We start from the raw sequence: 24302 nt of genomic DNA on the forward strand, positions 1-24302 counted from the left end.
CTAGGAAAATTGTTATCTCTCAGGGCCTCTGCACCTTCTGACATAAAACCAGAGCCAATAGAACCTACTTTGCAGGACTGTTGTGAGAACAGAATGAGATAAAAAATGTGAAGATACTTAAGAGAGTGCTTGGCACATAGTAGATGAAAATCAAATGTTACTTTTCCTTCTAATTTTCCAAAGCTGTAATTAAAAAAAAATTCTAGCCTCCCACTAGACTAAAGAAAAATATTCTCACTGTTAATTTACTTGGATGTTGCAAAGAGATGTCCTACAATAATCTTGTCTCTTCTAAAAGTTAATGCCATAAATGGACAGTTCTACCCCATGTAGTTAAGAAAAATGCTTTGCTTGACAACAGATCACTAATGACTCCTCTTATTTAACCCATATTCTTCTGTACCATGGTCATGAGCTAATTTCTGGAAGGCTGCATATACAGTTGTTAAGAATAAGGGCTCAATACTCAAACTTCACAGGTTCTAATCATTTACATATTTTAGAATATCAATTAACTACCAAATGTTTCCATAACTCAATGTCCACATCTTCAAAATGGAGTTAATAATAATAGTATTTTTCTCCATAGATGGCTCTGAGGATCAAATGAGTTAGTCAAGCAAAGGTTATGAAATATAGTTAGTATGCAGTTGAAGTTAACTTTTATCATTATCACCAGCTTACAATCTTTATTATTATTATTAAATATTATTACTTTCATTATTATTATTATTGGATCTCATCTAAAACCTATTGCATTTTGTAAGAGTACATTAGAAAGAGAGAAAAAGAATGAGAAAGAAAGAAAGAAAGAAAGAAAGAAAGAAAGAAAGAAAGAGAAAGAAAGAAAGAAAGAAAGAAAGAAAGAAAGAAAGAAAGGAAAAAGCCATAGAGGAGGCTAAGTTTTAGGCTAGAAAACTTGTTACAATCTATATATGTTATATATCAAACACACACACACACACACACACACACACACACACACATATATATATATAATTTAGGGAAATTTAGTATGTTGAGGACATTTCCTACCATCTACATAGGAAATAAGACTCCCAGAGAGGACATAAGTGTGTGTACCATTAAAATTAGTCAGCATCCTAGAGAGAAGGGTGGGCTGTGGCTGAGACAGAGAAGAAATAGTTTTGTTTGCAGTTTAGACTTGGCAGTTTTAGAGTTGAAGGTCATGGTTGCCAAGTTAGTGACAACTTCTGGGAGGCTTCTAGATTAGTCATTACCTAAATGAAAAAGGCTATAGATAATATGGAGAATAAAGGAAAGTCTTTGGAATCCAACTTAACTGGGTCTTTGGGCAAGTTGCTTGCCCTATTGGACTTTTTTTATCTGTAAAAATGGGGAAAATAATATGTTTTCATAGTTGTCTTCATAGGAGATTATGTAGTGGTATGGTGGCATATTGAAAGTATTAGTATGGCAGATGTGAGAAGGTGCTTGTAGGAAGAGCAAGTTCTCACTGAGTACATGAAAGAACTGAAGTAATTAGTTACATACATATATAAAAGAGAGAAATAAGTTCCAAGTAACAGTGTTCTCTATGTAAGAATAGAGTGGGGGGAAGCTCTTGTTAAATTTAATTCAAGAGGAAAACATAATGTGCTTTCCATTGTTCAGAATTAAAATTTATGTAACCCCTTTGTGGTTTATCCCATTAGGCAAGGTGAACATTGTAACTTGCTCTGTTCCATGATATGTTAAAAGACATATAGCAAGTTGGTGGGTGATTCTCTGTCTTCCCTCTGCCTCTACTGGCAATATTTCCTATAGTCAAGGCTCTCTACTCCTGAATCCCAAAATGAGAATGATTTTGGAGATGGAATAATGAATGTGTATGAGTGATAAATAAACCATTGCAATTTCAAGCTTCTGGAATTTTTAAGTTCTTGGTTACTGTGATAAAACACAATCTGTTCTGACTAAAGAACCTTCAAAATTCCCTGTTTAAGTGTTAGAAAATGCAGATGCACACTTAATGTTCAAGTGGTATGACATATTCAGTCAGGACCTTGAAAGTATCTATCTTGTTTGCTTTTTTCAGACACTCTTTTTTTCTTTAAATATATTTTGTTTAGTATAACTAAAAGGCTTTAACTTTATGAAGGACGATAAAGAATTTAAAAAGTAGTTTTCTGAATTATTTGAAGTAACTTTATTTAGAGATAACCATGAAAACTTTCTTTTTGCTTAAGAACATGTTAATGACATAGAAATCAAGAAGCCTGATAGCAAAAATATTCTAGTGAATAAGCAAACAATTAAAATCACTTAGAATCTGATCAAGTAAGAATATTGGTTAAAACAGTAACTGAACTAAAAGCACAATGATCCAGCAGCCTAAGAATGATCCATCAACCTAAAGATTATATTTTTTACAAAGCTCTCTAGCAAGATGCTAGAATGACAATTCAGCATGATCTTCTAATAAATGGAGTTTGCCAAGTCCCAAAGGAGCAAGCTGGTTGGAAACTTTTGTATATGTAGAGAACAGGTTGAAACCTACTAGACACATAGTCCAGGGGCCTGAAGCTGCTGAACACATAACCGAGAGGTTGACAGTCATAGGAGAGATATCTCAAAGGATGGCAGGCACTGGACACAAAATTCAGTGGTCGATACCCACAGGAGATGAAGTTCTGTGGTTGACAGCCGTAAGAGAAGTGGTTCTGCGGGTGGAAACGACTGGACAAACAGTTCTGATGTCTATTATACATTGATGGTTGACAGGAACTAGAGAGATAAGAACTAATGGGAAAAAAACTGATTCCTCTGCAGGGCCTGGAGGCACAGTATGTAGTGGAAGGATAGCAGGAAGTTTCATAGGCTGTGGGCCCACAGCTGGATTGTTGGTAGCTGGAAGGTTTACCACATGTCTTCAAGAAGTTGTCCAGAAGCCACGTTCTGTTTTGGCTGGGCAAGGAGAGACTATCACCACAGTTCATACCAGCAGTGTAGAAATTAGTGGATGAGGTAACAGGAACATGGCAGTGACTCCCAAGAGAGGGAGAACCATAGTTTCCAGGAGAGCAAATGTTGGATGACATGGTAGAATTTGAAGTAAAGAGTTCAGATAAGCAGTGAAGAGTACCTTGTCTAAATCTGCATAAAACTAGACCACGTTGCTTATATACCTTGGTGGTACATGCCCAGACTCTCCTCCTACACATATTTTAAATAAGTTAGCATCATAACATCTCATTAGTTCATTGTTGTGCTGCCTGGGAAGATGACTTCCCACTCTTCCATAAAATAAGTCCAGTTTACATATCCTATGTATCTGCCATCCTAATCTTTTCCTTGTTATCAGGCTTGAGAATTTATGATGCAATCACCTGTGTACTTTACCTGTTTTGCTTCTGTTCCTACCCCTCAATAATGCTTGATTAAAAGGAGTTCATTTGAAGAGATGTTTACCCCAGTCATTATCCACAAGAAAAAACACAGGAGGGCATAATCTTCATCTTTGAGGAAGAGACCTAATGTTGCAATACTTGGAGGAGTATTTAATGTACTGAAATAGATCCTATATATCAAAACTTACTGGATTTTCCAGACGGAAAACCTCATACTATTCCATATTTCAATACTCAGCTGAAAATCTAATTATGTGGTGTTGTTCTCTGTGTATTTGTCCTGACAGTCAATCTCAGTTAAGCATCTTAGAGTACATTTTAAAGAGCTTCACCCTGACCACTTGATATTCTTCATATTTAAAAGTTGGGTTTGATTTCCAAAAACTGAAGAAATGTATGTGATATTCCTACATGGTAACACTGATGACATACTTGGTTTTACTAGCAAAAATATCATCCATGTCTGTTGGTGGCATTCAACTAAGAAGATAAACATGATATCAAAAGTCATCACTTTGTATACTTGCATTCCAGAATTAATGGATGTCTTCACCTGAGATAATTTACTAAGACACCTCAGTCTTCATACAATTAAAGTGAACAAAGATTAAGAAATATTTTAGTGTCAGGCGCCTGGGTGGCTAGTTGGTTAAGCGACTGCCTTTGGCTCAGGTCATGATTCTGGAATCCCAGGATCGAGTCCCGCATCAGGCTCCCTGCTCAGCAGGGAGTCTGCTTCTCCCTCTGACCCTCCACCCTCTCATGCTCTCTCTCTATCATTCTCTCTCTCTCAATAAATAAATAAAAATCTTTAATTAAAAAAAGAAATATTTTAGTGTCACATGAAGAAAGATGTTTGAATAGTTCTTACTTGGATACCATGTAAGGAACAATCTCTGGGCCTTATTTTGGATTGTTCCCCAAAGATGTGAGTTAATCCTTACAGATATTGATTTCCTTGGGTCAGTAGTCATCCAGAACCAGAAATATTTCTTTTCAAGCTACTACTGAGGTCAAAGATGATGGAGTTGGGACTAACTGGAGAAAGGTAAATATTCCAAGCAGCAATTTGATGATCCTTTTGGTGGATGCTTTCCTATCACACTACAGTCCCAGTTCCTTTGGGGAACATGGCCTTGGGGAGGCATGGTGGCATCAGTAGCCATGAAGTCACTTCCCCTCTGCACGATCCTCTTGTCCCACCAATACCCATTGTCCCTGTATTATCCATTGAAGAATCTGGAAGACGGATTCATTTTTTTTCCCCCTGAGGAAAGATATTTTACAATGCTTATAGCTTTTCAAGTAAAAGTAAGGAGATCTCATACACCCATGCAAGCATGCATAGGAAAAGGGGGTGATTATGAGCACATTTGTGATATATATTTTTTAAATGTTTTATTTTTAAAAATCATCACAGAAAGCATGACCTTGGTGCAGATGGAATGTTAAGGTCTCTCTCCTGAATTTCAACTTTTTTTCTTTTGTTTCAGGTAGTGGAGAAAGAAATATTTGATGTTTCATGTGGGGAACTTTCCAAATCAGTATACCGCATTCTTCCTCACAGAAAACCTCAGATGACTTCCCATTAGTGTGAGTCCTGTTACTGGTAAAAATAACAGAGGATATTGAGTCATCAAGAGTTGAGAGTTTGAGAAGTCTTTTTGATAAATTCCTTATCTCCTCTAAGAGCTTTAAGCCTTTACAGATAAATGAAATCTCTTAAACTCTTATTTGCTTCCAAAAAAGATTCTTCCTCTCACCTTGATAACTCCTAACCAAAATAGTTTTTTGTGTGTCACACCTAAGATGCTCATGATTTAGTTCAAGATTCTCTTTACTTCTTTTGTTCCTTGCAAAGTTCAAAAAGAAGTGATAACCCACTAGTCTATAAAATCTCTTCCTCAGCATGTAGGCATGCTGCATATGAGTTTCAAAAAGATAACTAAAATCTTTCTTTTTAGTCCATAGTAAAAATAGATTTGGTCTTTATAGAACTGCTATTGAAATGTATTTGATAACTGGGATATGGCTGAGGCTACAGTTATCAAGCTGAATGTGACCCCATCATTAATCATCAGTAAATAAAATGTAAGTTAGACGCAAGACATGGAACTGAGAGAAGCCTGGTATCACCAACTCTTTATCGCATTTTTATGACAAATACAGGAGAGTACAATACACAAACCTAGCTGACATGTGTCCTAATTTATTATTTGTAATTCCTCTTGATGTCTACAGAGACTTTCTTCAAGTTTGTTACATCTCTATACAACCTCAAGAGCCTGAAATAGAAAAAGAATACTGAGAAATTCTATCTTTTGTTAGAAATGATTGATTGAAGATATGATGAAGTAACACAAAATAATGAAAATCACATCGAGAGTTTCTCATTCTCACATAATAGTCAATTAACACTTTCAATTAATTAACGAAATCCTATTTAGAGTCTGTAAGTCTAATACAACCTCCATTTTTTCATTAGAGTTCATTAGAGTGAACTATTTTCATTAGAGTCCATTATTCTGCTCCACAACACCCATATTTCAGTTTTATTTAAATATTCAAAATGTCCTAAGCCCTGCTTTTTAAATCTCAAAGACTGCACAAGCTTTTCCTCTCTGGAACACCCTTCTCTAGTGAGCCTTCTGGGAATGATGGTGCATTCTTTACAGCAGATCCAGAATCACTGTCGCAAAGGTATTTCTAAGTAAAAAGATATTTTTACTCACTTCCATGTATGATGTCTTTAACATGCCATTTGATTTTCCCCATGTTAATATAAAAGTTGGAAGTCATTTTCATATCGACCTAATTGTCCTGGTTGTGTGCAGAGATAGGGAAATACTCCACTTTCTCAATTCCTCACTTGTCCTTTCTTAGAGAACAAATAATGTTCACTCAAGGATATTTAGTAGCTCTATCCAGGACATCGCCACATTTTAATAAAATAGCATAATAATTCTAATGTATACAGTAGGCAAATAATATGAACTATGAGTCATATCTGGAAGATAAATGCTCCCTAAGACCGTTTTCTTCATTTTGCTTTCCTTCATTCTTTTTCTTCCCTCTATAGAATTTTATTTTCAAATTAGTTAATGCACTTATAATATTGAATCTATTTGCTTAAAGCCTCTCTATCCTGTAAAACTTTGACTTGCTCGAGGTCAGAGACTATGTCTTATTCATGCCAACATCACGAGTTGCCAGTTTCTTGAACACAGTAGATGATCAATAAACATTTTTGAATGCCGAATAAATCACATATTCTTTGAACTGAGATAAGATTTCTTTCTAATCTCAGATACTTATTTGACGTCTTGCCTTTGATGACTTTTCTTTCTTTTTTAGTCAAGTTTAGCATCCTCAGTGGAGTTCTTGATTTCATTCCTCAAAATTTTCTCTCATGTACTTTCCCATCTGAGTTAGTGAAAAATTATCTACCTGGTTTCTTAAGCCAAAGATCAGCACATCAACCTTGATTCTTCCTTTCCCTTACCACTTACAAACAACAAGCAAGTGCTGAGTTTCTTTTTTCTAAGTAGATCTCAACTGCGTCTGCTTCTATCCATGTATCTGCTTTCTCATTTCAGTTTTTCCAAGCTGTCATCATTCCCACAATTCCACAACTTACTTACCTGCTTCCCCTCCTTATCCTTCTAATTTGTTCCTTACACTATGGTCATAGTGGTATTTACTTATTTGTTCTCTAATACTTTCCCTTTCTTTAGCTCTAAATATCTCATCTATATAGCTTTCCTTCATTCTGAAGGATTTCTTTTATTTCTTGCAAGGGAGGTATACTGGTGATAAATTAACTCAGTTTTGTATCTGATAAATCTCTCTCCTTCATTCTGAAAATTAATTTTGCTGTATCCAGAATTCTAGGTTGGTACGTTTTTTCTTCAATACTTTAAAAATTTCACTCTACCCTTTTCTTGCTTGCACAGCATCAGAAGAGAAGTCTGATGTAATTCATATTCTTGCTCCTTTATAGGTTTTTCTTCCCTCTGGCGTATTTTAAGATTTTCTCTTTTTATTTTTTTAATTTAATTTAATTTAATTTAATTTAATTTAATTTATTTATTTTGCAGATTAAGTATATGTCTAAGGTGTAGATGTTCTGGCATTTATCTGGAATATGTTCTCTGAGCTTCCTCAATCTGTGGTTTAGTGTCTTATCATTAATTTAGGGGAATTCTCGGTCATTATTGCTTTATATAATTCTTCTATTCCTTTCTCTCTTTCTTCTGGCATTTTCATTACATGTGTGTTATACTTTTTATAATTGTTCCACAGCAACAACTTCCAAGTTTGTTATATGACAGACTGGAAACTGGAAGTCCAGAATAATATTTTTAGAACTAGTGTAATTATCTTATTTAAAACATTAATAATTTTTTTAATTTCCTGGAATACAATGAAAAATGTACATTCTAAGACCTTGAATAATCTCCGCCTTGTCTTCCTCCACAAGCTCACATTCTACTGTCCTCTTGTTCCTCAACACTCTAGCCACACCAATCTCCTCTCACCTCTTGAACATACCAACTGGTGCTGGCACATAGTGTTTCCTATTCCTGCACTATGCTCCCCTCTGCTCTTTGTACAGCTGCTTCCTTTTCACTTTCCAGGTGTTAGGACTTCACTACACAGAGAGGATTTCATGGCCCATCCAATCTCATTTGCAACCCCTCTATCTGATTTTCACATTCTCTATAACTGAGCTTAATTTCTTTCGTAATACTTATTATGAGTTCTAATTATACATTCAATTATTTATTCTTAAGTTCATTGATCATAAACTTTACTAGATGTCAAGGTCCATGAGAGCAGGAATCAGTCCTATTTGCTCACTGTTGTATTACCATAAATACAATAGTGCATGTCACATAGTTGTTAGCCAATAGATATGTTTTGAATATAGCAATGAATGGAGAAAGGCATCTCTTCTTTAAAAAAAAATCTCTGTTATTAACTTTATAAATCTATAGAACTGAAAAAATAATTTATATGAGTAATTGATTCATATGAAGTATGTACATAGCAAATAAGTATGGACGTAGCAAAGCGATCTGAATGTTCTAGGGGATGACTGTAGCATTGCAAGACAGAGGCTTCCAGTAAATTGAAGGGTATTTCACAGATGAAATGTGCTTTTTATATTTATTATCTAATAACATTTTCCCATATCGGCTTATATTTTGTAAATGGGAATGGAAAGAATCATTTCAAAATGGATGGATGATAGAATTAGTGACATATTTCCTATGTTTACAAAGCATATTTATCATTTGTATAGACTCAGCCATTCAATTATGTTGGATTTCAATTCTCAGTACTGTTGCTATTTGATTTTTTCCTCTTTTTTTTTTTTCCTCTTTGGGTACGAGCAACAAAATCGAAATTCACTGATAAATCAAACTGTCAACAGAGTGATGTTAGCATTCAGCTACACATAAAAAGAGAAATAATACTGTTTTGAATTCAAATTTGGACCCTCTCCTTATTAGTAATGAGATCTTAGGCTAGAGGTTTAATCTTGCTGAGTCTGTTTCTTCATCAGTAAGGCAGAGGTGAGACTTCTCAATTTGTGACAAAGATTAGGGTTAATATTTATAAAATGCCTGGCACTAGAAATGTGGAATAAATTATATCTTTTTTCTATAATTTTACTTCCTTCTCTAATTTTTCTATAAATCATCAACATTGCATAAGGCAATTGACATAACCCAAGGGAATAACTAGACATAAAGTAAGGTACAGCAGAACAGGAACATTTGGAATTCAAGTAAATGATTGCAAAACAGGACGTAAGTTCTAGAACAGACGGTTGTGGATTTGAATTTCAACTCTTCCTTGAAACGTTATACACACACACACACACACACACACACACACACACTTAGGCAACTTGCAACTCTAAAGACTGCATAGAAAAGGACTTCTCTGCTGATCTCTTTCCCTGCTCAATATTGTTAAAAAAACAAGGATATGTTTAAATCATTATATATTTGGGGACTTATAACACTTATTCTGACCTGTAGCATCCCTCTGAGGCTAAATTTACTATTATCTGAAAGATCCTAAAGCCAAATCTCAACTGTAGCCATGTACTACATAAATACTTTGGTAATCACCAAGTTACATTGGTCCATATATTTTAATATTTTTTCAAGGTCATTTTAATGAATCATTTTCTTAAACTCTGGACAATTTCAATATTCTCCATAATTAATCTAGAGTACAAAAATCATCAACATTGCATAAAGCAGTTGACATAACCCAAGGAAATAACTAGACATAAAATAAGGTACACATAAATGATAAAGCATGAAAAGCGTATGTATGCCAAGCTGCACTTTAATTAGGAAGAAAATAGAGAAAAGGAATTTCATCTAGATGGAAAAGATCAAACTTTTTTATATAAAAGTAAGTGATAACTCCTAAAGCAAAGAAAAGCCCTATTGAAGAGATTTAGTATAGAATTAAAAGAGATCACATAACCCATTGATGTGAAGCTGAATGATCTCTCAAAGACAACAAGCAAGAGGTTGTTTCCAGCTATTTGTGATAATCTTTAATAAGGATACTACCAGTCGCTCAAGGAAGAGAAGTATGGTTAAAACTTGCTATATGTATAGTTATGGGTCTATAGCAGTTGGACATGTAGCTAAGAGCTTGGCATTGATAAGGCAGATATTTCAGGGGCTAAAGATCATAGAAAAGGTAGCTCAGGGGTTGATGGTCCTAAATCAGGTAGCTCAAGGTTGACAGACATAAATCAGGTAAACTCAGGAGTTGAAGGTCATAGGACTGGTAACATGAAAGATGTCAGCTCAAAAGTCATTTATAAAATGCTAGAGGGCAAGAACTGGAACCACGGAATGTGAATAGAAGACAGCTAGTTCCTTGATCAGATCTGCACACATTAGAAACAACCAAAGAGCAGCCATAAAGGCAAAGGCACTGTTCTCACAACTGGTCGGTTGGCCACTCATGGGTTGGCCACAGGGCTCGTGGCAGTTGTCATGGAGTGTGTTGCTGCCCAGGCCATTACTAGAAGAACAGAGGGCATCTCCACAGCTCACCTCAGTGGAGCAGAGAGCTCTGGGTAAGGTGACAGGAACTTGGCCTGACTTCCCAAGAGAATGAGAGCCATAGTGTCTAGAGCAGCAATTTTGAGATATGATGGAGTTAGAAGATCAGGCTTTACTTAAATTGCAAAGAGCAGGTTTCTGAAGTGTGGTTGTTACTAGCTGGACCTGCAGTTTATATATCTTGGCTGCTAGGTGTTGGTTCCCTTGATAGCCTATCCTCCTGCTCATATTTCAAAACTATTTCTATAGCATCTCATTGGAATATTTTTTAGTTGTCTACCAAGCAGTCCTCCCATCAACCTATAAAATATAATTATCTGAATCACATCCTTCAGGTAACTATCATTCCAAAGTCAATCTTATCTCCCTTGCTCAATCTCTCTCCCAGTTTGAGTCAACTTATTCTTTAGGAATCATGTTTGTTCGTAAGTCTTGACAATTCCGTGAAGTTGCTGTTAAAAACCCTCAAATGGATCCACATAATTGGGGAGAGTTCATTTATGGCTGTATTTTTCATAAAACCAAAAAATATATATGTAAATACTTAATGATATTAATAATACATTTTTAGAAGTGATAAATGTTGAAAATTCTTAATTTGGCAATTGAAATTTATTTTGTCTTCTTTGGAAACACAACCAAAATTTAAAATCTAATTCATCTTCTGGGAAACTTGACATGGATATCACATTCAAGCGTATCTTTCCCAGTGAAGAACAGTGACCTGGAAAGCTTTTACAATCTTTGCTAAGATCCTCACTCAACAAGACTGTATGTCATTTTCTATCTTTTATTATCATGAAACTAAAGGTGTTAGCACACCTATTTTGATGGATGCTATTTAAACAGAGAGGTCATATCTCCTTGGATGCTTACCTAAGTGAATTTCGGCATCTTATTGCACATATAAAGAGAGCATTTACATTTAAAACCTGTTTCCATATTAATATTTTTCAATGAGTATCTTCCACACAAAAACACTTTTGAGATAATTTATATTTTATGATTATTTAAGAAAGACAATCTAATTTATGATTGTTTTCCAAATTTTCAGTTTATTTGTCTGTTGATTATTTGGTCTCAGAATGTATTTATACATGGAAATGAAGTGGAAATTCCTAGACTAGTCTGCTAAAAAGAAAAATGTTTTAGCTTAGTAACGTTACTGAACTCGATAACTCAATCTCAACCACATTATTTGGATAAATGGACTTTATCAGTTCCTTGAGGAGTTTCATTTAGGGAGACTACTTATATCATTGTGTCTCTGGAAACAAGCTTTTGGTGGTACGTACTGAGGTGGGAAAATAATAGATCTGCAGAATAGTGTTCTTGCTCCTAATTCTCAGAACTCTCGGGATCATCCTTCTGAATGGTGAAGCAGTAAGAGCTGGCATAGGTAGTCAGAGCCAGAACTCATGAATCTGGCACTATCTAGTTCTAATGGCCCCACATGTAACTTTTCTGAGCTTCACTTTTCTCACATGCAAAATGAGCACCTTATATGCTCTCTTACTGGTATATTTCAGGATTTAATGAAAAGAAAATGTATGTGAAGGACCCTGACCATTGTCCACCTAGCACAGCCAGAGTGAAGTAGGTTTGTGGTCACTCTGACTGAGACATGAGACATAGCAATCATGGTCAAGGTGGATTTGACTGAGCCAGTTCTTAGGTTGCTGACACACACTGCCTTTTGAAACTGCAGCTTGTGGAAGAAGCAAACCTTACCCGAGAGAGGAGGCATACCTCAGTTAAGAGTACACAAAATAGCTGAACTTCCCTGATGCTCTCAAAACCTCTCATGGCTATTTATGTGAATTTAGTAATTAGATGAGTCTCCTCCCAGCTTGTGACATCAGAAAACTTATGCAGTGGCATCTAGTACACATTTCCTTCCGTGTATACATATTCAGAAGTCACATTTATATGGAATTCCTATAATATTGGTAGTTATAAACACATTCTATGATCTTTGGGTAGAGTGGAAATGGAGTGAGTCCAGTTGTAATTCTCTTTATGGAGTAGGCAAGTGTCTGTTGTAACTAATGACCTACTCTACCCTTCTTACATTAATGTTTAGAGAATTTTTTTTAAGGCGAGACGATTGACTAATCTAGCAAATGGGTGACACAGGAAATATATCTTTTCTAATTCTGGAAACTGATGTTCTCCAATGGTATGTGAGCCTCAAACCAATTAAGTTCCAAGATACACACAGAAGTTCTAGTATCTTCATGATTAATGCCATGTGGATTTCTCCTTTAAATTCATCAGTAGCCAACAATGAAATTGTGTTGTGTTACTGGATAGAAGCTCTTCTGGATTATTATTCTCTATGGTTAGATCCCTACTATCAGATACCCGTAACATAATGAATTTGGCTTAACATAATCATATTTACATGATTACATTTATTGTTATTATTACATTTTGTTATTCAGTTAGTACACAAGTCCATATTTAATGGATTAAATGCTGACTTAGGGACGCGTGGATGGCACAGTAAGTTAAGCATCCAACTCTTGATTTCAGCTCAAGTTGTGATCTCAGGAGGTCATGAGATCCAGCCTCCAGTCAGACTCTGGGCTCAGCAGGGAGTCTGCTTGGTATTCTCAATCTCTCCCTCTCCCTTAACCCCTCCCCGAGCTTGTGCATGGGCACTCTCTCTTTCTCTCTCTCTAAACAAATAAATAAATCTTCAAAAAAAATAATTCTGACTTTAATATATTTACATGTTTCTGTGTGGATAAAATGTCACAAGTAACAAAAGAATAGAAATATTGTTATCGCTCCCCTGAGGCCACACAAATATAACAGGAAAAAAAAAAACCCAACTACTATTCATCACCCATTCAACTGCCCTCTAAGAGAGTTTACTTAAGATTTGGAGAGGGTTAAATTTCTTTTAATGGGAATATAGGAAGATTTTGGAGTTATCCATCACTCCAAATAAGAGCAGAATGAGGAAATGCAAAGGAGCTGATTTGAGAAAGAGATGTGAAAAATGTATCGTTAAATGAGCCACCATGTGACCAATCTTCACAGGAATATCATTAACTCATTTTGGCAAGTAGTGAAGGGCTGTGTATAGCTTCTGGGTGGATGATGAGCAAACTAGTGGCAGTAGGAACAGTAATCAGATAGGACAATAATCCCCAGGGAATTAGTAGAACTAGCAGGATGGTGCAGGATTTTCATAAATCAGAGAAAAGGCAAGAATTAGAGTCAATTATAGCCAAATATGGGAGGACAAAATTCTGTCCCCTACTGGAGCTCTGAATGTATTTCTTTTCGTGAGTTTGTAAAGTTAGGAAAGACCTCAATACATCATCTTGTTTGTTCATTTTATTTAGTGTTTTTTTTTTTTCTGTTTCATTATGGATTGTTTCTACTGCTATGTCTTAAAATTTATTACTATTTTTTTCTACAGTGTCTAATCTTCTGTTAATACCTTTCACTGTATTTCTACCTCAGCCATTGTAGTTTTTATCTCTGCAAGTTTCATTTGGGTTTTATTTATCTCTCTCACGTCTCTATTTAACGGGAACAATCTTTCCTCTAATTTCTTAAACATATGGATTACAGGTATACTAACTGTTTTAGCATTCTTGTCTAATAATTTTGTCATTTGTGTCATTTTTGGGTAGTTTTGATTGATTTATCTTTCTCTTTTATTATAGGTCTTATTTTCCTGTTTTGCATGTCTAGTAAATTTTTTTAAGATTTTATGTATTTATTTACTATATTTACTTTAGAGAGAGAGTACCTGGATGGCTGTCGGTAAAGCATTGGACTCTTGACTTCAGCTCAGGTAGTGATCTCAGGGTTGTGAGACTGAGCCCTGCATAGGGCTCTGAGTCTGCTTGAGATTCTCTCTCCTCTGCCCCTGAATATTCTCCCCCACTTTGTTCAGGTGACCCCTGAAGCTTCATGCCGTGTTCCCACATGCATACACTGATCAGTAAGCTTCCATTCTGGCTTTGCTGCACGCTCTGCAGATCTCTGGAACTTTTTTTTTGTTTAATGCTTCTCCTCTCTTTTAGGGATCACTGCCCCTTTTGCCTACTGTGCAATGTATTGAAAACCCATGTTTCAATATTTTTCCTGGTATTATGGTTATTTTAATGGAAGAATAAATCCTGTCCCTGTTACTCCATCTTGGCTGGAAGCAAAAGTCCAAATTATCTCATCTGAACCCCTGCTTTCATATAGATAAATAATACATAAAGAAATCAATTTACCTTCTTTTTGAATATATTTAAATATAGATCTCATACTTTGTAGCCTCTTATAGTGATATTTCTCCTTGCTGTAAAGTTCTTGTTTATGCCTAATAATCATCATTCCTGTTTTATTTTAAGGCTTTTTTTTCCCACATATGGTCATTTTGAACAAAAGGAACAATTTCTCAGGATACTTTTCATAAAAAAGAAATAAGTCAGGTTCCACTTTAGGCCAAACAAGCCCCACATTTTAAACTATATACATAAGTATTTTTAAATATTTTTAAGCACTTTAAAATAAACACACACAAACACACACGCGCATTACTCTCAAACAGTTCCTTTTTTTTTCCCAAGTAAAATAAGTAGCAATGCTCTACCAAGGGTCTCTTGGAAGGCGGAATCTGAAAGGAATATAATTTCTCAGATAACAAATATTTAATTCCCTATGAATATAATCCAGAATATTACCACCATATAATTCTACATATGCATTCTGTGGTGACCTATGTTCTTGAAAATTTTCTCTGTTTTTTCATAAAGGTCCCTATTCGATATGTCAAACATGATATCTCATCAAGCATCAAAAACCAATAAGCAATTATGATGTAAGTGTAAATTTACTATTAAGAATGCCTTGGTGAGTCTTACCTGAGCAACACCTTTCTAAAACCAAATGGCCAATGAATCTGCAAGTTTAAAATGTGACATGCTTATGTGGAATATATATATATTCCCCACAAGGAACATGCAAGATATAACTGAAGCCTCTTCTCATTCCAGAAAGTAAGAAATGCTCAAAAACAAAAGTAAACTAAACAATCAAAGGGTATGTCAAAGACACACAAAGCCAACTGAAAGAGCTCTTCATGACCAACACTGGAACAATTCAAATAACAAAATAAATAACATTAGATTATATCCCAAAGTATAAAATACATAGGTGTGTATCTATGCTGATGTAAATCAATCATTGTATAAATAAAAAGTAGGGGAGAATAGACAAATCTCCTATGCAGAAAGATTCCAAGTAATATATGTACATACTTCTCCTTTAAAGTAGTGGAACATAACTTCCACTTAAGTGTGGACTACACATAGTGACTTCCTTTCAAAGAGGACAGTTTAGATAGGGGGAAAAACAAGTTCTTTACAGAGGAGAATCCTTAAAAACACTACTTCAGCCAAGTGATCAAGGTTAATATTAATAATGATAAGTCATATTGATTGTATGTACTCTTGATATGGAAAGTTACATCTGTGGTGTTTCTCCTTAAAACCCATAATCCCAGTCTAATCCTGAGAAAAAAATGTCAGGCAAATCCAAGTTGAGAACATTCTACAAAATTCCTGATCAGTACTCCTCAAAACTCTCAAGGGCATCAAAAACAAGAAAAATTTGAGAAACTGTCACAACCAAGAGTAGCCTAAGGAGACATGATAATTAAATATAGTGTGATATCCTGAATGGGATCCTAGAACATAAAAAGAACATTAGGTAAAAATAAGGAAGTCTGAGTAAAGTACGCATTTAACTTCGTGATAATAAGTCAACATCAGTTCATTAATGGGGACAAATGTAAATACCAATGTAAGCTGTTATTAATGGAGAGGTTACTATATGTGAAGTGTGTGGCTTTCTGTATTACCTTTATCATTTTTCTGTAAATCTAAAACAATTCTAAAATAATAGATTTATTTAAAATGCAAACCTCAGGCTAAATTCTTTACTACTGAAAAATCAAAGAGATTTGTTTATTTCATTTCTTTATCAGTTTATGCCATAGGCTTTGGGGATTTCTTTTGTCAAATAAGCTACCATTTAATAACTTACATTGTGGTACCATTCAGATACCAAAATAAAGCACTTTCTCATATTTGCCTTATTTAATTTTTGTAGCAGCTTTCAAAGGCAGGATGGCAGGTTTGTTTACCTGATGAGAAGATAAATTTAAAAATGCATTCAATTTGTCCAGGTCACAGAGTTATTAAGAAGCAAAGCTGAGTCTTTAAGCCAGCTCTTCTGAACTCTTACCCATATTTCCCTCAAGAACAACTAAACCATTGTTAAAGATGATTTTTTTCCTTTGACTATGGTCAGAAAGCAAAACAATATGTTACCATACTGTTTGGCATGTTAAATAGCACCATTTTAGCCTGAAAAACAACGATGATTATATACTTTCTTAGGTGATGCCCCAATATTACTCTACTCACATTCTAGCAATAAGAATGGAACAACTGATTGTAGCTTGGCTTATACTTTCTCAGGAATACAATGGATTTCATGGTGAGAAACCTTGTTTTTAAGTTCCCAACATACCACCCAGCTGTATCCAAGCAAAGAAGAATTTAACATTTGTAACAATTCATGGTTCTATTTGTGATGGATGGACAGTAGATGTAAATACACCATTGGAGGGTATATTTCAATGTCTTTGCGAGTTTTGGAAGCTCTTACTTCAAAAAACACATGATTTCCTACTTTTTAACTGATTATAGAAAATGAAGGCATTGCCAGAAGTCTAAATGGGACTCTCGTGACATCACTCTTTACCAACACATGTGACTAATTTACCCATACTAGTGAACAAAACACTGAGGAAAAAATGTAACCATCTGTACATAATATATACTCTTCTGTCAAATTCTATTTCTATGTAAACTCCCAGAATGCATACTCTTCAGTAACTGGTACAATTTACTTTGTAAATAACTTGAGCACATTTTTCCCAGTTGCAGAAGAGTTTATGGAATTTCAACACATACTAATTTATTCTGAGGGATTTATACATATATTTTATTCAATAATCACTGATGGCTCTTTCACACCCACATCCACCATGTTTGTTTAGCAGTTTTTATGCTTTTAATCACAGTGGCCACTTGGAGACTCATCAACAAGATTACCCAACTTTAATTACCTGCCATCTTTGAGAGTCATGATCAAATAAAATAAACCCCAAGTACTGTCCTCCTCACTAGAAGCCTGTGAACTACCATTGAATGAAGTTTAATCCTTTCTGGTCCTATGCCCATGAGAGCCTCAGAATTAGGGTTAGAGAGTGACTTTAATCAGAGTAGTTCATAAATGATTAAAAAAATATGTAGGATGACCAACATCCGAAAGAATCCAAAGAAAATGATACAGCACAGTAACTGACACAACTTTGAAATGAGTAAAACTGAATACAACCATGAACAAGTCAAAAAATCACTCAGGTTACATTTGCCATTCTTTATCCAGTGGACAAGTCCTCTCATTAATTAAAAACATTAAAAATTCACTATAATCAACAAATGAATATTAGCAAAAGCCATATTTACAGTACATGAGAAAGCTCAGTTAGCAGGAGTTAAAGCAAATCTTTTCTCACATGCTAGAAAACATGCAAACAAAAACTGAGTTAGAGAATGTAATCTCCAGGAGCATCTTGAAACAACTGGTTCCAAAAAGAAAGAAAAAAAATCTATTGATCTATCTATCACCTATCTATCTTCAGATGAGTTTTATAAGTGATAGATGGAAAGACATTTTTAGCAAAAAATCTCAACCTTAATATTGATTCTGCTTAACCAAACTTACTGGAAGATAAGTGATGCCAGGTGCTTCAGATGGGACACAAGCTTTAGAAGTTACCAGATACATAGGTCAGAGGTCTAAAGTTACTGGAAAATAAAGTTAGTGGTTGGCCACAGCACTAAATCAATGATTGCAACAACAGAGTCACAGATCAAAGGGAAGCCGCTACCAGATATAGTTGGAGACCTAGAAGACACAGGAGAGAGAGGTCAGCGGGTGGCCACTATTAATTGGGACCTTGAGCATCTGGTGTATGTTGGTGTATTGGTTCACAATCTCCTCAGGAGCTTCCCAGGTATAATCTAAAACTGGGCCCCAAACTCAGAGGGCAGGAAGAGACTGAAGAAAGAGGCACAACATCCAGATTGGTAGGTGTCAGGTTTAATAAGCAAGAGAACTTACTTACCAGGTTTGTGTTGGGCAATTACAAGATGAGTAGATTCTCTGCACCTGCCCACAAAATTTTAAGTTTATATAGAGGTTTTAATTGAGTTCAGTCACATATACCCTCTAGATAGTCTCAACACCACATTTCTATATCAAGGCTGTCCTTGGGGCAGCTTCTGGGAGTAGGGAAAGCAAGCAGAATGCACATTCCAAGAACAGGGGAGAGGGTGAGGGGCCTCCAGTTTCCTGGATCTAGCTCACAGGTCAACTGGCAGTCATGTCTTCTTGATGACCTTCCCCCAGCACTCTACCCCTGTATAATGTCTCATGCTCCTCTCTTCCGCCATGTGCCCTGAGCTGGTAGCGAGGGGTTTCACTAGCTTGGAGATGGCTCATTTGGTGGTTATCTGGCTGTATTAGAGACAGAGGTCACAGTAACAATACAGGTGCAGGCAAGACAAAACACAGGTTAAGACAATAATTCTCAAACTTAGTGACAATTTTTCTGCCATAAGCCTCATGATCCAAACCATTGATTTATTAAATTCTGTAGGCTGGGGATCAGATCACTCAGGGATTTTATTTGTGTTTTTATATGATTTAATAAAGACAACACATTAACAAACTCATCAGTTATAAACACACCACACTCTGGATAGTTGCAGAAATGCAAGGAGGCAGTGATAATGTCCAGGGCCATTCTATTTTGGAGGACAGCTTTTCTCTTAGAGACATTTCAGTGTTCAATAAGGACACGCTTTGTTGGCTATCAGTCAAGCGTTGCTGGATGAATTTGGTAAGGGCTATAACATTCTCCAAGCCAATGGAGGGAACAAAGGTGGCAGCAAAATGATTTTACCAATGAGAATTAGAATATGTCCATATGGCCTTGAAGAGAAGGAGGTTGACAGCTTTAGGAACTTGAATTGGTTGTATATATTGTACATGTTAATCAGGGGAGGTAGCACTGTCAGTCATGAGGAGATGGGGATGGGATATGCCAGACCAGAATGCCCACCTTTTGCTTCTTTTAATGGTGTTTGTTTTACTTCAGGTATAATGTGTTTCAACAGACCTGGTTTGCAGCGGGACAGTGGGATCCCAGTGGAAATTCAGTAGTACCCTCTCTTCCAGAGGCACAAAAGTAGCTCACCCATCCCAGTGGGATGTCCCATCATGAATTCTAGTAGATGATTCCTTTCCCAGGTGTAATGGGGCTTGGTGTTTTTAGCACATAGCACATTGATCCATCGAGAGAGTCAGGGCAATGGCTATTTGCTACCATTTCCATATCTTTATGGTCCTGGGTGCTTTAGCAGGAGTCCCCCATCTGGCATATGGGACAACAGGCCTACTGGTTGATCATTCAAATGTATCAAAGCCTGGGATAGTACTTTAGTCCACCCAGCTGAAGTGGTTTTACCTGTTAATAATTTAATCTGCTGTGTGTGTGTGTGTGTGTGTGTGTGTGTGTGTGTGTGTGTGTTTAAGTAATCTCTACACCCAAAGTGGGGCTTAAACTTACAACCCCAAGATCAAGAGTTACACACTCCACTGACTGAACCAGTCAGGTGCCCCTTAATCTGCTGTTTTAATATTCCATTATTTCTTTCTGCCAACTTTACTTCTTACAAGTTATAAGGGAGATAGAACCTCCATTCAGTGTTAATGTTCTTTGGCCAGTCTTGCATATTATGACCTTTGAAATGTGACCCCCATTCACTATCTACTTGATGAGGGTATTTGTATGCAGTACTCAGTTTTTCTAACCCCCTAATAGCAACAAGGGAAGGCTTGGGTTAGGCCAGATGCAGTGTCCACACAAACTAGGGCATATTTAGAACCCTCACTAAGAGGGAGGGAGTCAACATAACAAATTTGCCAATTCCTCCTCAGTTGGGAACTCTGGTAGGTGGCCTTAGATTTTTTTTTCAGCAGTTGCCTTAGGCATTGTTTGGAACACACATGAAATGTTGTTACTGCATTAACCAAGTCATTGTATTTCAAGGTCATCCAGCATCCTGGGCAATACGCCATCTCACCCAGGTATTGCAGTAGCCACTCTTTTTATGCATCCAATCTGCCATATCTACTAAAGGGTCAGTTGTTAGGGCTTATGCCCTATCTGAGAGATCAGCTTCCTGATTGCCAGGGGGTGTCAATGCTTTATGAGCTGTGACAGGGAAGAAAGTGAAGATTGCCTCAGGCTGAACACAAATGTCCCTCCACATATCTGGATCCTACAAGGGCCCATTCATGAATCCATCCACCCCTTGGCTTCTCATTATCCAAGCCATAAGGTTAATCTCTTTAGAACAGCCCAACTGTCAGTGGGAAGGGTTAATGGCCAGGGCTCATGAGTGATCATCAGCCAAACCACTCTGAGTTCAACCCTTTGGGCTGTGGTTGTTCCCTCCTGAGAGGCTCCACCTGGAGGAGCTGTGTGTACATTGCTAGAAGTTGTTGCTTTGTGGGATCCTGTGGGGCTTTGTCCCCTTCTAGAGCTGGGACCAAAATCCTAGGGACACTCTCCCCTTCTTTTGTCTCTGCCACAGTGCCTGATCCATAAACTTTAGGAGTTACAGAAACATCTAATTTAAATGGTAGCCCTGTTTGGGAGACACCCAGAGCTTTAATCTGCTTCATTAGTAGTTTTGCTTTCTCAAAGGTGGCCTGCTGTTGTGATCCCAGTCCCACATGTCCCTTTCTTCACCAAGAGGCATAAGGGACAAAGGCACCACGCCAAGGAGGGAATAAGAGTTCTTTAAAAACCCCAAGTCCCAACAAAAGCTTGCATCTCCTTTACATTCCTGGCGGTTGGATAGGTTTACATCTTACCAAATACAGCTTCTGGAATAACATGCAGCTTCCCTGACCAAATGATTCCCATAACCTTACAGTAGTGCCTGGGACTTGAATTTTCTGTGGGTTCACCACCCATCCACTTTGCAGATGTTCCAGCAAAACCTTTGGAGTGCCTTGCAGCAGAAGCAAGCCTTCACATGTTAACAATTATATCATCGATGTAATGGGCCCATTTTACTCCCGTGGGGAGGGAGAGCAAGGATAGGTCTCTGGCTACCCTCTCACAACATATGGTGAGGTGGGCAGGTACTCTTGGGGAAGCACTTGAAAGGTTCATTACTGTCCCGCCTACATGAAGGCAAATCGATCTTAGTTATCAGAAACTTCTCAAAGTCTTTTTCATGAATCTCCTTGAAGACAAAGTACTTTTGCAGGAACTCTTTTGCCAAAGCATCAGAGTAAAACAATAAGTATCTGCAAAGGACAAAAGATTTAAAAATGACCATGGTTAAAGATTTGGTGAGAGTTCATTATAATGCAATTGACAAGAGAATTTGGTTATTTCTGTAGCATAGGTTTTAAAATTATGATTGATAATATACCAGGACATACCAGATTTTTAGAAATTTTATGTAAATATACCCTAAAAAAAAGTTTAGCATCACTTCTTATTTGTTTCCCATGAAAGTTAACATATACGGGGCGCCTGGGTGGCTCAGTCATTAAGCGTCTGCCTTCGGCTCAGGTCATGATCCCGGGGTCCTGGGATCGAGCCCCACGTTGGGCTCCCTGCTCCTTGGGAAGCCTGCTTCTTCCTCTCCCACTCCCCCTGCTTGTGTTCCCTCTCTCGCTGTATCTCTCACTGTCAAATAAATAAAATCTTTAAAAAAAAAAAAAAAAAAGAAAGTTAACATATACAAAACTCACATAGTTGCAAAAAATTTAGCTCTTTTAACTAGGAAGAGTCCATTATCTTAAGTAATCAAAGACCAGATAAAGACAAAACACGGAATCTTTGTTTTCCAGGCAGATTACATTAAAGGTAAAGAAAAACTTTTGATTAAAATTTCCTGTTAAAAGCAGACCAGTAATCTAGAAAACTTTGTCCTTTTGTTAGAGAGGAAACCAAATTCTCATTTTGCACCAGTATACTTTTGATATTAACCCCCCACTTTTTTATTCTTTTTCTTTTTCTTTTTTTTTTTTAAGATTTTATTTATTTATGTGACAGAGAGAGAGACAGCGAGAGAGGGAACACAAACAGAGGGAGTGGTAGAGGGAGAAGCAGGCTTCCTGCTGATCAGGGAGGCCAATTCGGGGCTCGATCCCAGGACCCTGGGATCATGACCTGAGCTGCAGGCAGAGGCTTAACCACTGAGCCACCCCGGCGCCTTTTCTTTTCTTTTTAACTTATCTGTTCCAATCTTAGCCTGACTACACATAAAATTCCTTTCTCAATGTTCCTTTTCCATAAACCTTCTGCAACTTTATATATCCATTCAGTTTTTCTCTTATCTTCTTTATCTCTCCTGGGACAATCCTTTTACTTTAGGACAAAATTACTTTCTTTTTTCCTTTACCAAAAAATTCTTATGTCCTTCCTCTTTCTTTATTCAAAAATCACCTTCTATTTTTCTTACCTACTTTTCATATACTATTATTTTCTTTTATCCTTATCATTTCTAGTAGTTTTGTAAAAACCCAAGCTCTTTAACCAATCAAATTTGGCAACACACTTGGAGATAGAAAAACATCACATATACACAATAGACATGCATAGATGCACCTAACACACAAACACAAACAGAAACAGCATTCATTCCAAACTTCAGCCCTGAATCAGGTGCCCAGTCACAGGACTACGACTATTTACTGATATTTGTGGTCTTATGGAGGTTGTGGACTTGATTTTTTGGTCAAAGGAGCTTCTACAGAAGTCTATTTAAAAAACCTCATTCCCTACTTTTTTTCTTGAGTCTTTTTGGTCAATGTATGGTTACCTGGAGTGTTTACATTTCAAAGACATGATAAGATTTACTACTCCAAAGGATAGAGGAAGAATGTAAATTTTCTTCTAGGCATTTTGGGGTAAATGACATTTAAAATTTTCCTTTGGATCAGGTGTTAATGGCCTGGGGCATTTCTCTTATTACTCCATTAATCTCCACAACACCCTGGTCTTCATTCTCATTATTTTCCCAGGGATTCTGCCTCTTAGCGTCCCAATCAGGCTTTGTCCCAAAATTCTCGGACCTTAACCTGCAGCAGCTTGAGCCCTCCTAGCTTTGCAAAATGGCCCACTAAGATCTCCAGGTGATTATCTTACTCTCCCACCGTATCTGCCAGCCCTGAAACCAGCTACGTGGCAGACACTCACATGTCCTTCTTTAATTTCAGCTCTTCTTCCTACTTTCCAACTTAAGTTTTGGTCTTTGGTCAGGCATCAGTGTCCAGCCCACAGTAGAGGCTAGCCGTGCATTCCCCTTCTTTGCTATAGTGTGCTCTGTGCAGTTCTTCAAACAAGAGCATTAGGCCAGTGTGTCCCCATACTCACACAGTGGTCCACAAGCGTCTAGCATATCTCTCACATAGAGATCCCTCACTGATGCTTCTTTCCCAAGGCCCCTTTCTTCAGTCTCCTGGCTGGCTCACCAGTTGTCAGTTCCCAACCTTCCTGGGAGCTTCCCTGGTGGGGAAAGGAAGGGCAGGGAGAGACCAAAGAAAGAGGCAGGCCACTCCAGATTAGCAGGTAACAGGTCTGATAAACAAGGGGAACTTTTGTATAAGGCTTATCTTGGCCACTGCTAGACGTGGAGACTCTCTGCTC

The 24302-nt window shown here is 36.9% G+C and overlaps 1 protein-coding gene across 1 annotated transcript; it reads right to left on the bottom strand.

Annotated features, from left to right (window-relative positions):
• Positions 1–2380: 2380 nt before the first annotated feature.
• On the bottom strand, positions 2381–2810 carry LOC116625010 (keratin-associated protein 25-1). Its single transcript, XM_032393304.1, has one exon. It carries the CDS (start codon positions 2730–2732, stop codon positions 2427–2429), a length of 306 nt encoding a protein of 101 aa, XP_032249195.1. The 5' UTR covers positions 2733–2810; the 3' UTR covers positions 2381–2426.
• Between the last annotated feature and the right edge of the window lie 21492 nt (positions 2811–24302).

The sequence above is a fragment of the Phoca vitulina genome, unplaced genomic scaffold (assembly GCF_004348235.1).
Source record: "Phoca vitulina isolate PV1807 unplaced genomic scaffold, GSC_HSeal_1.0 scaffold72, whole genome shotgun sequence".
Classification (NCBI taxonomy): Eukaryota; Metazoa; Chordata; class Mammalia; order Carnivora; family Phocidae; genus Phoca; species Phoca vitulina.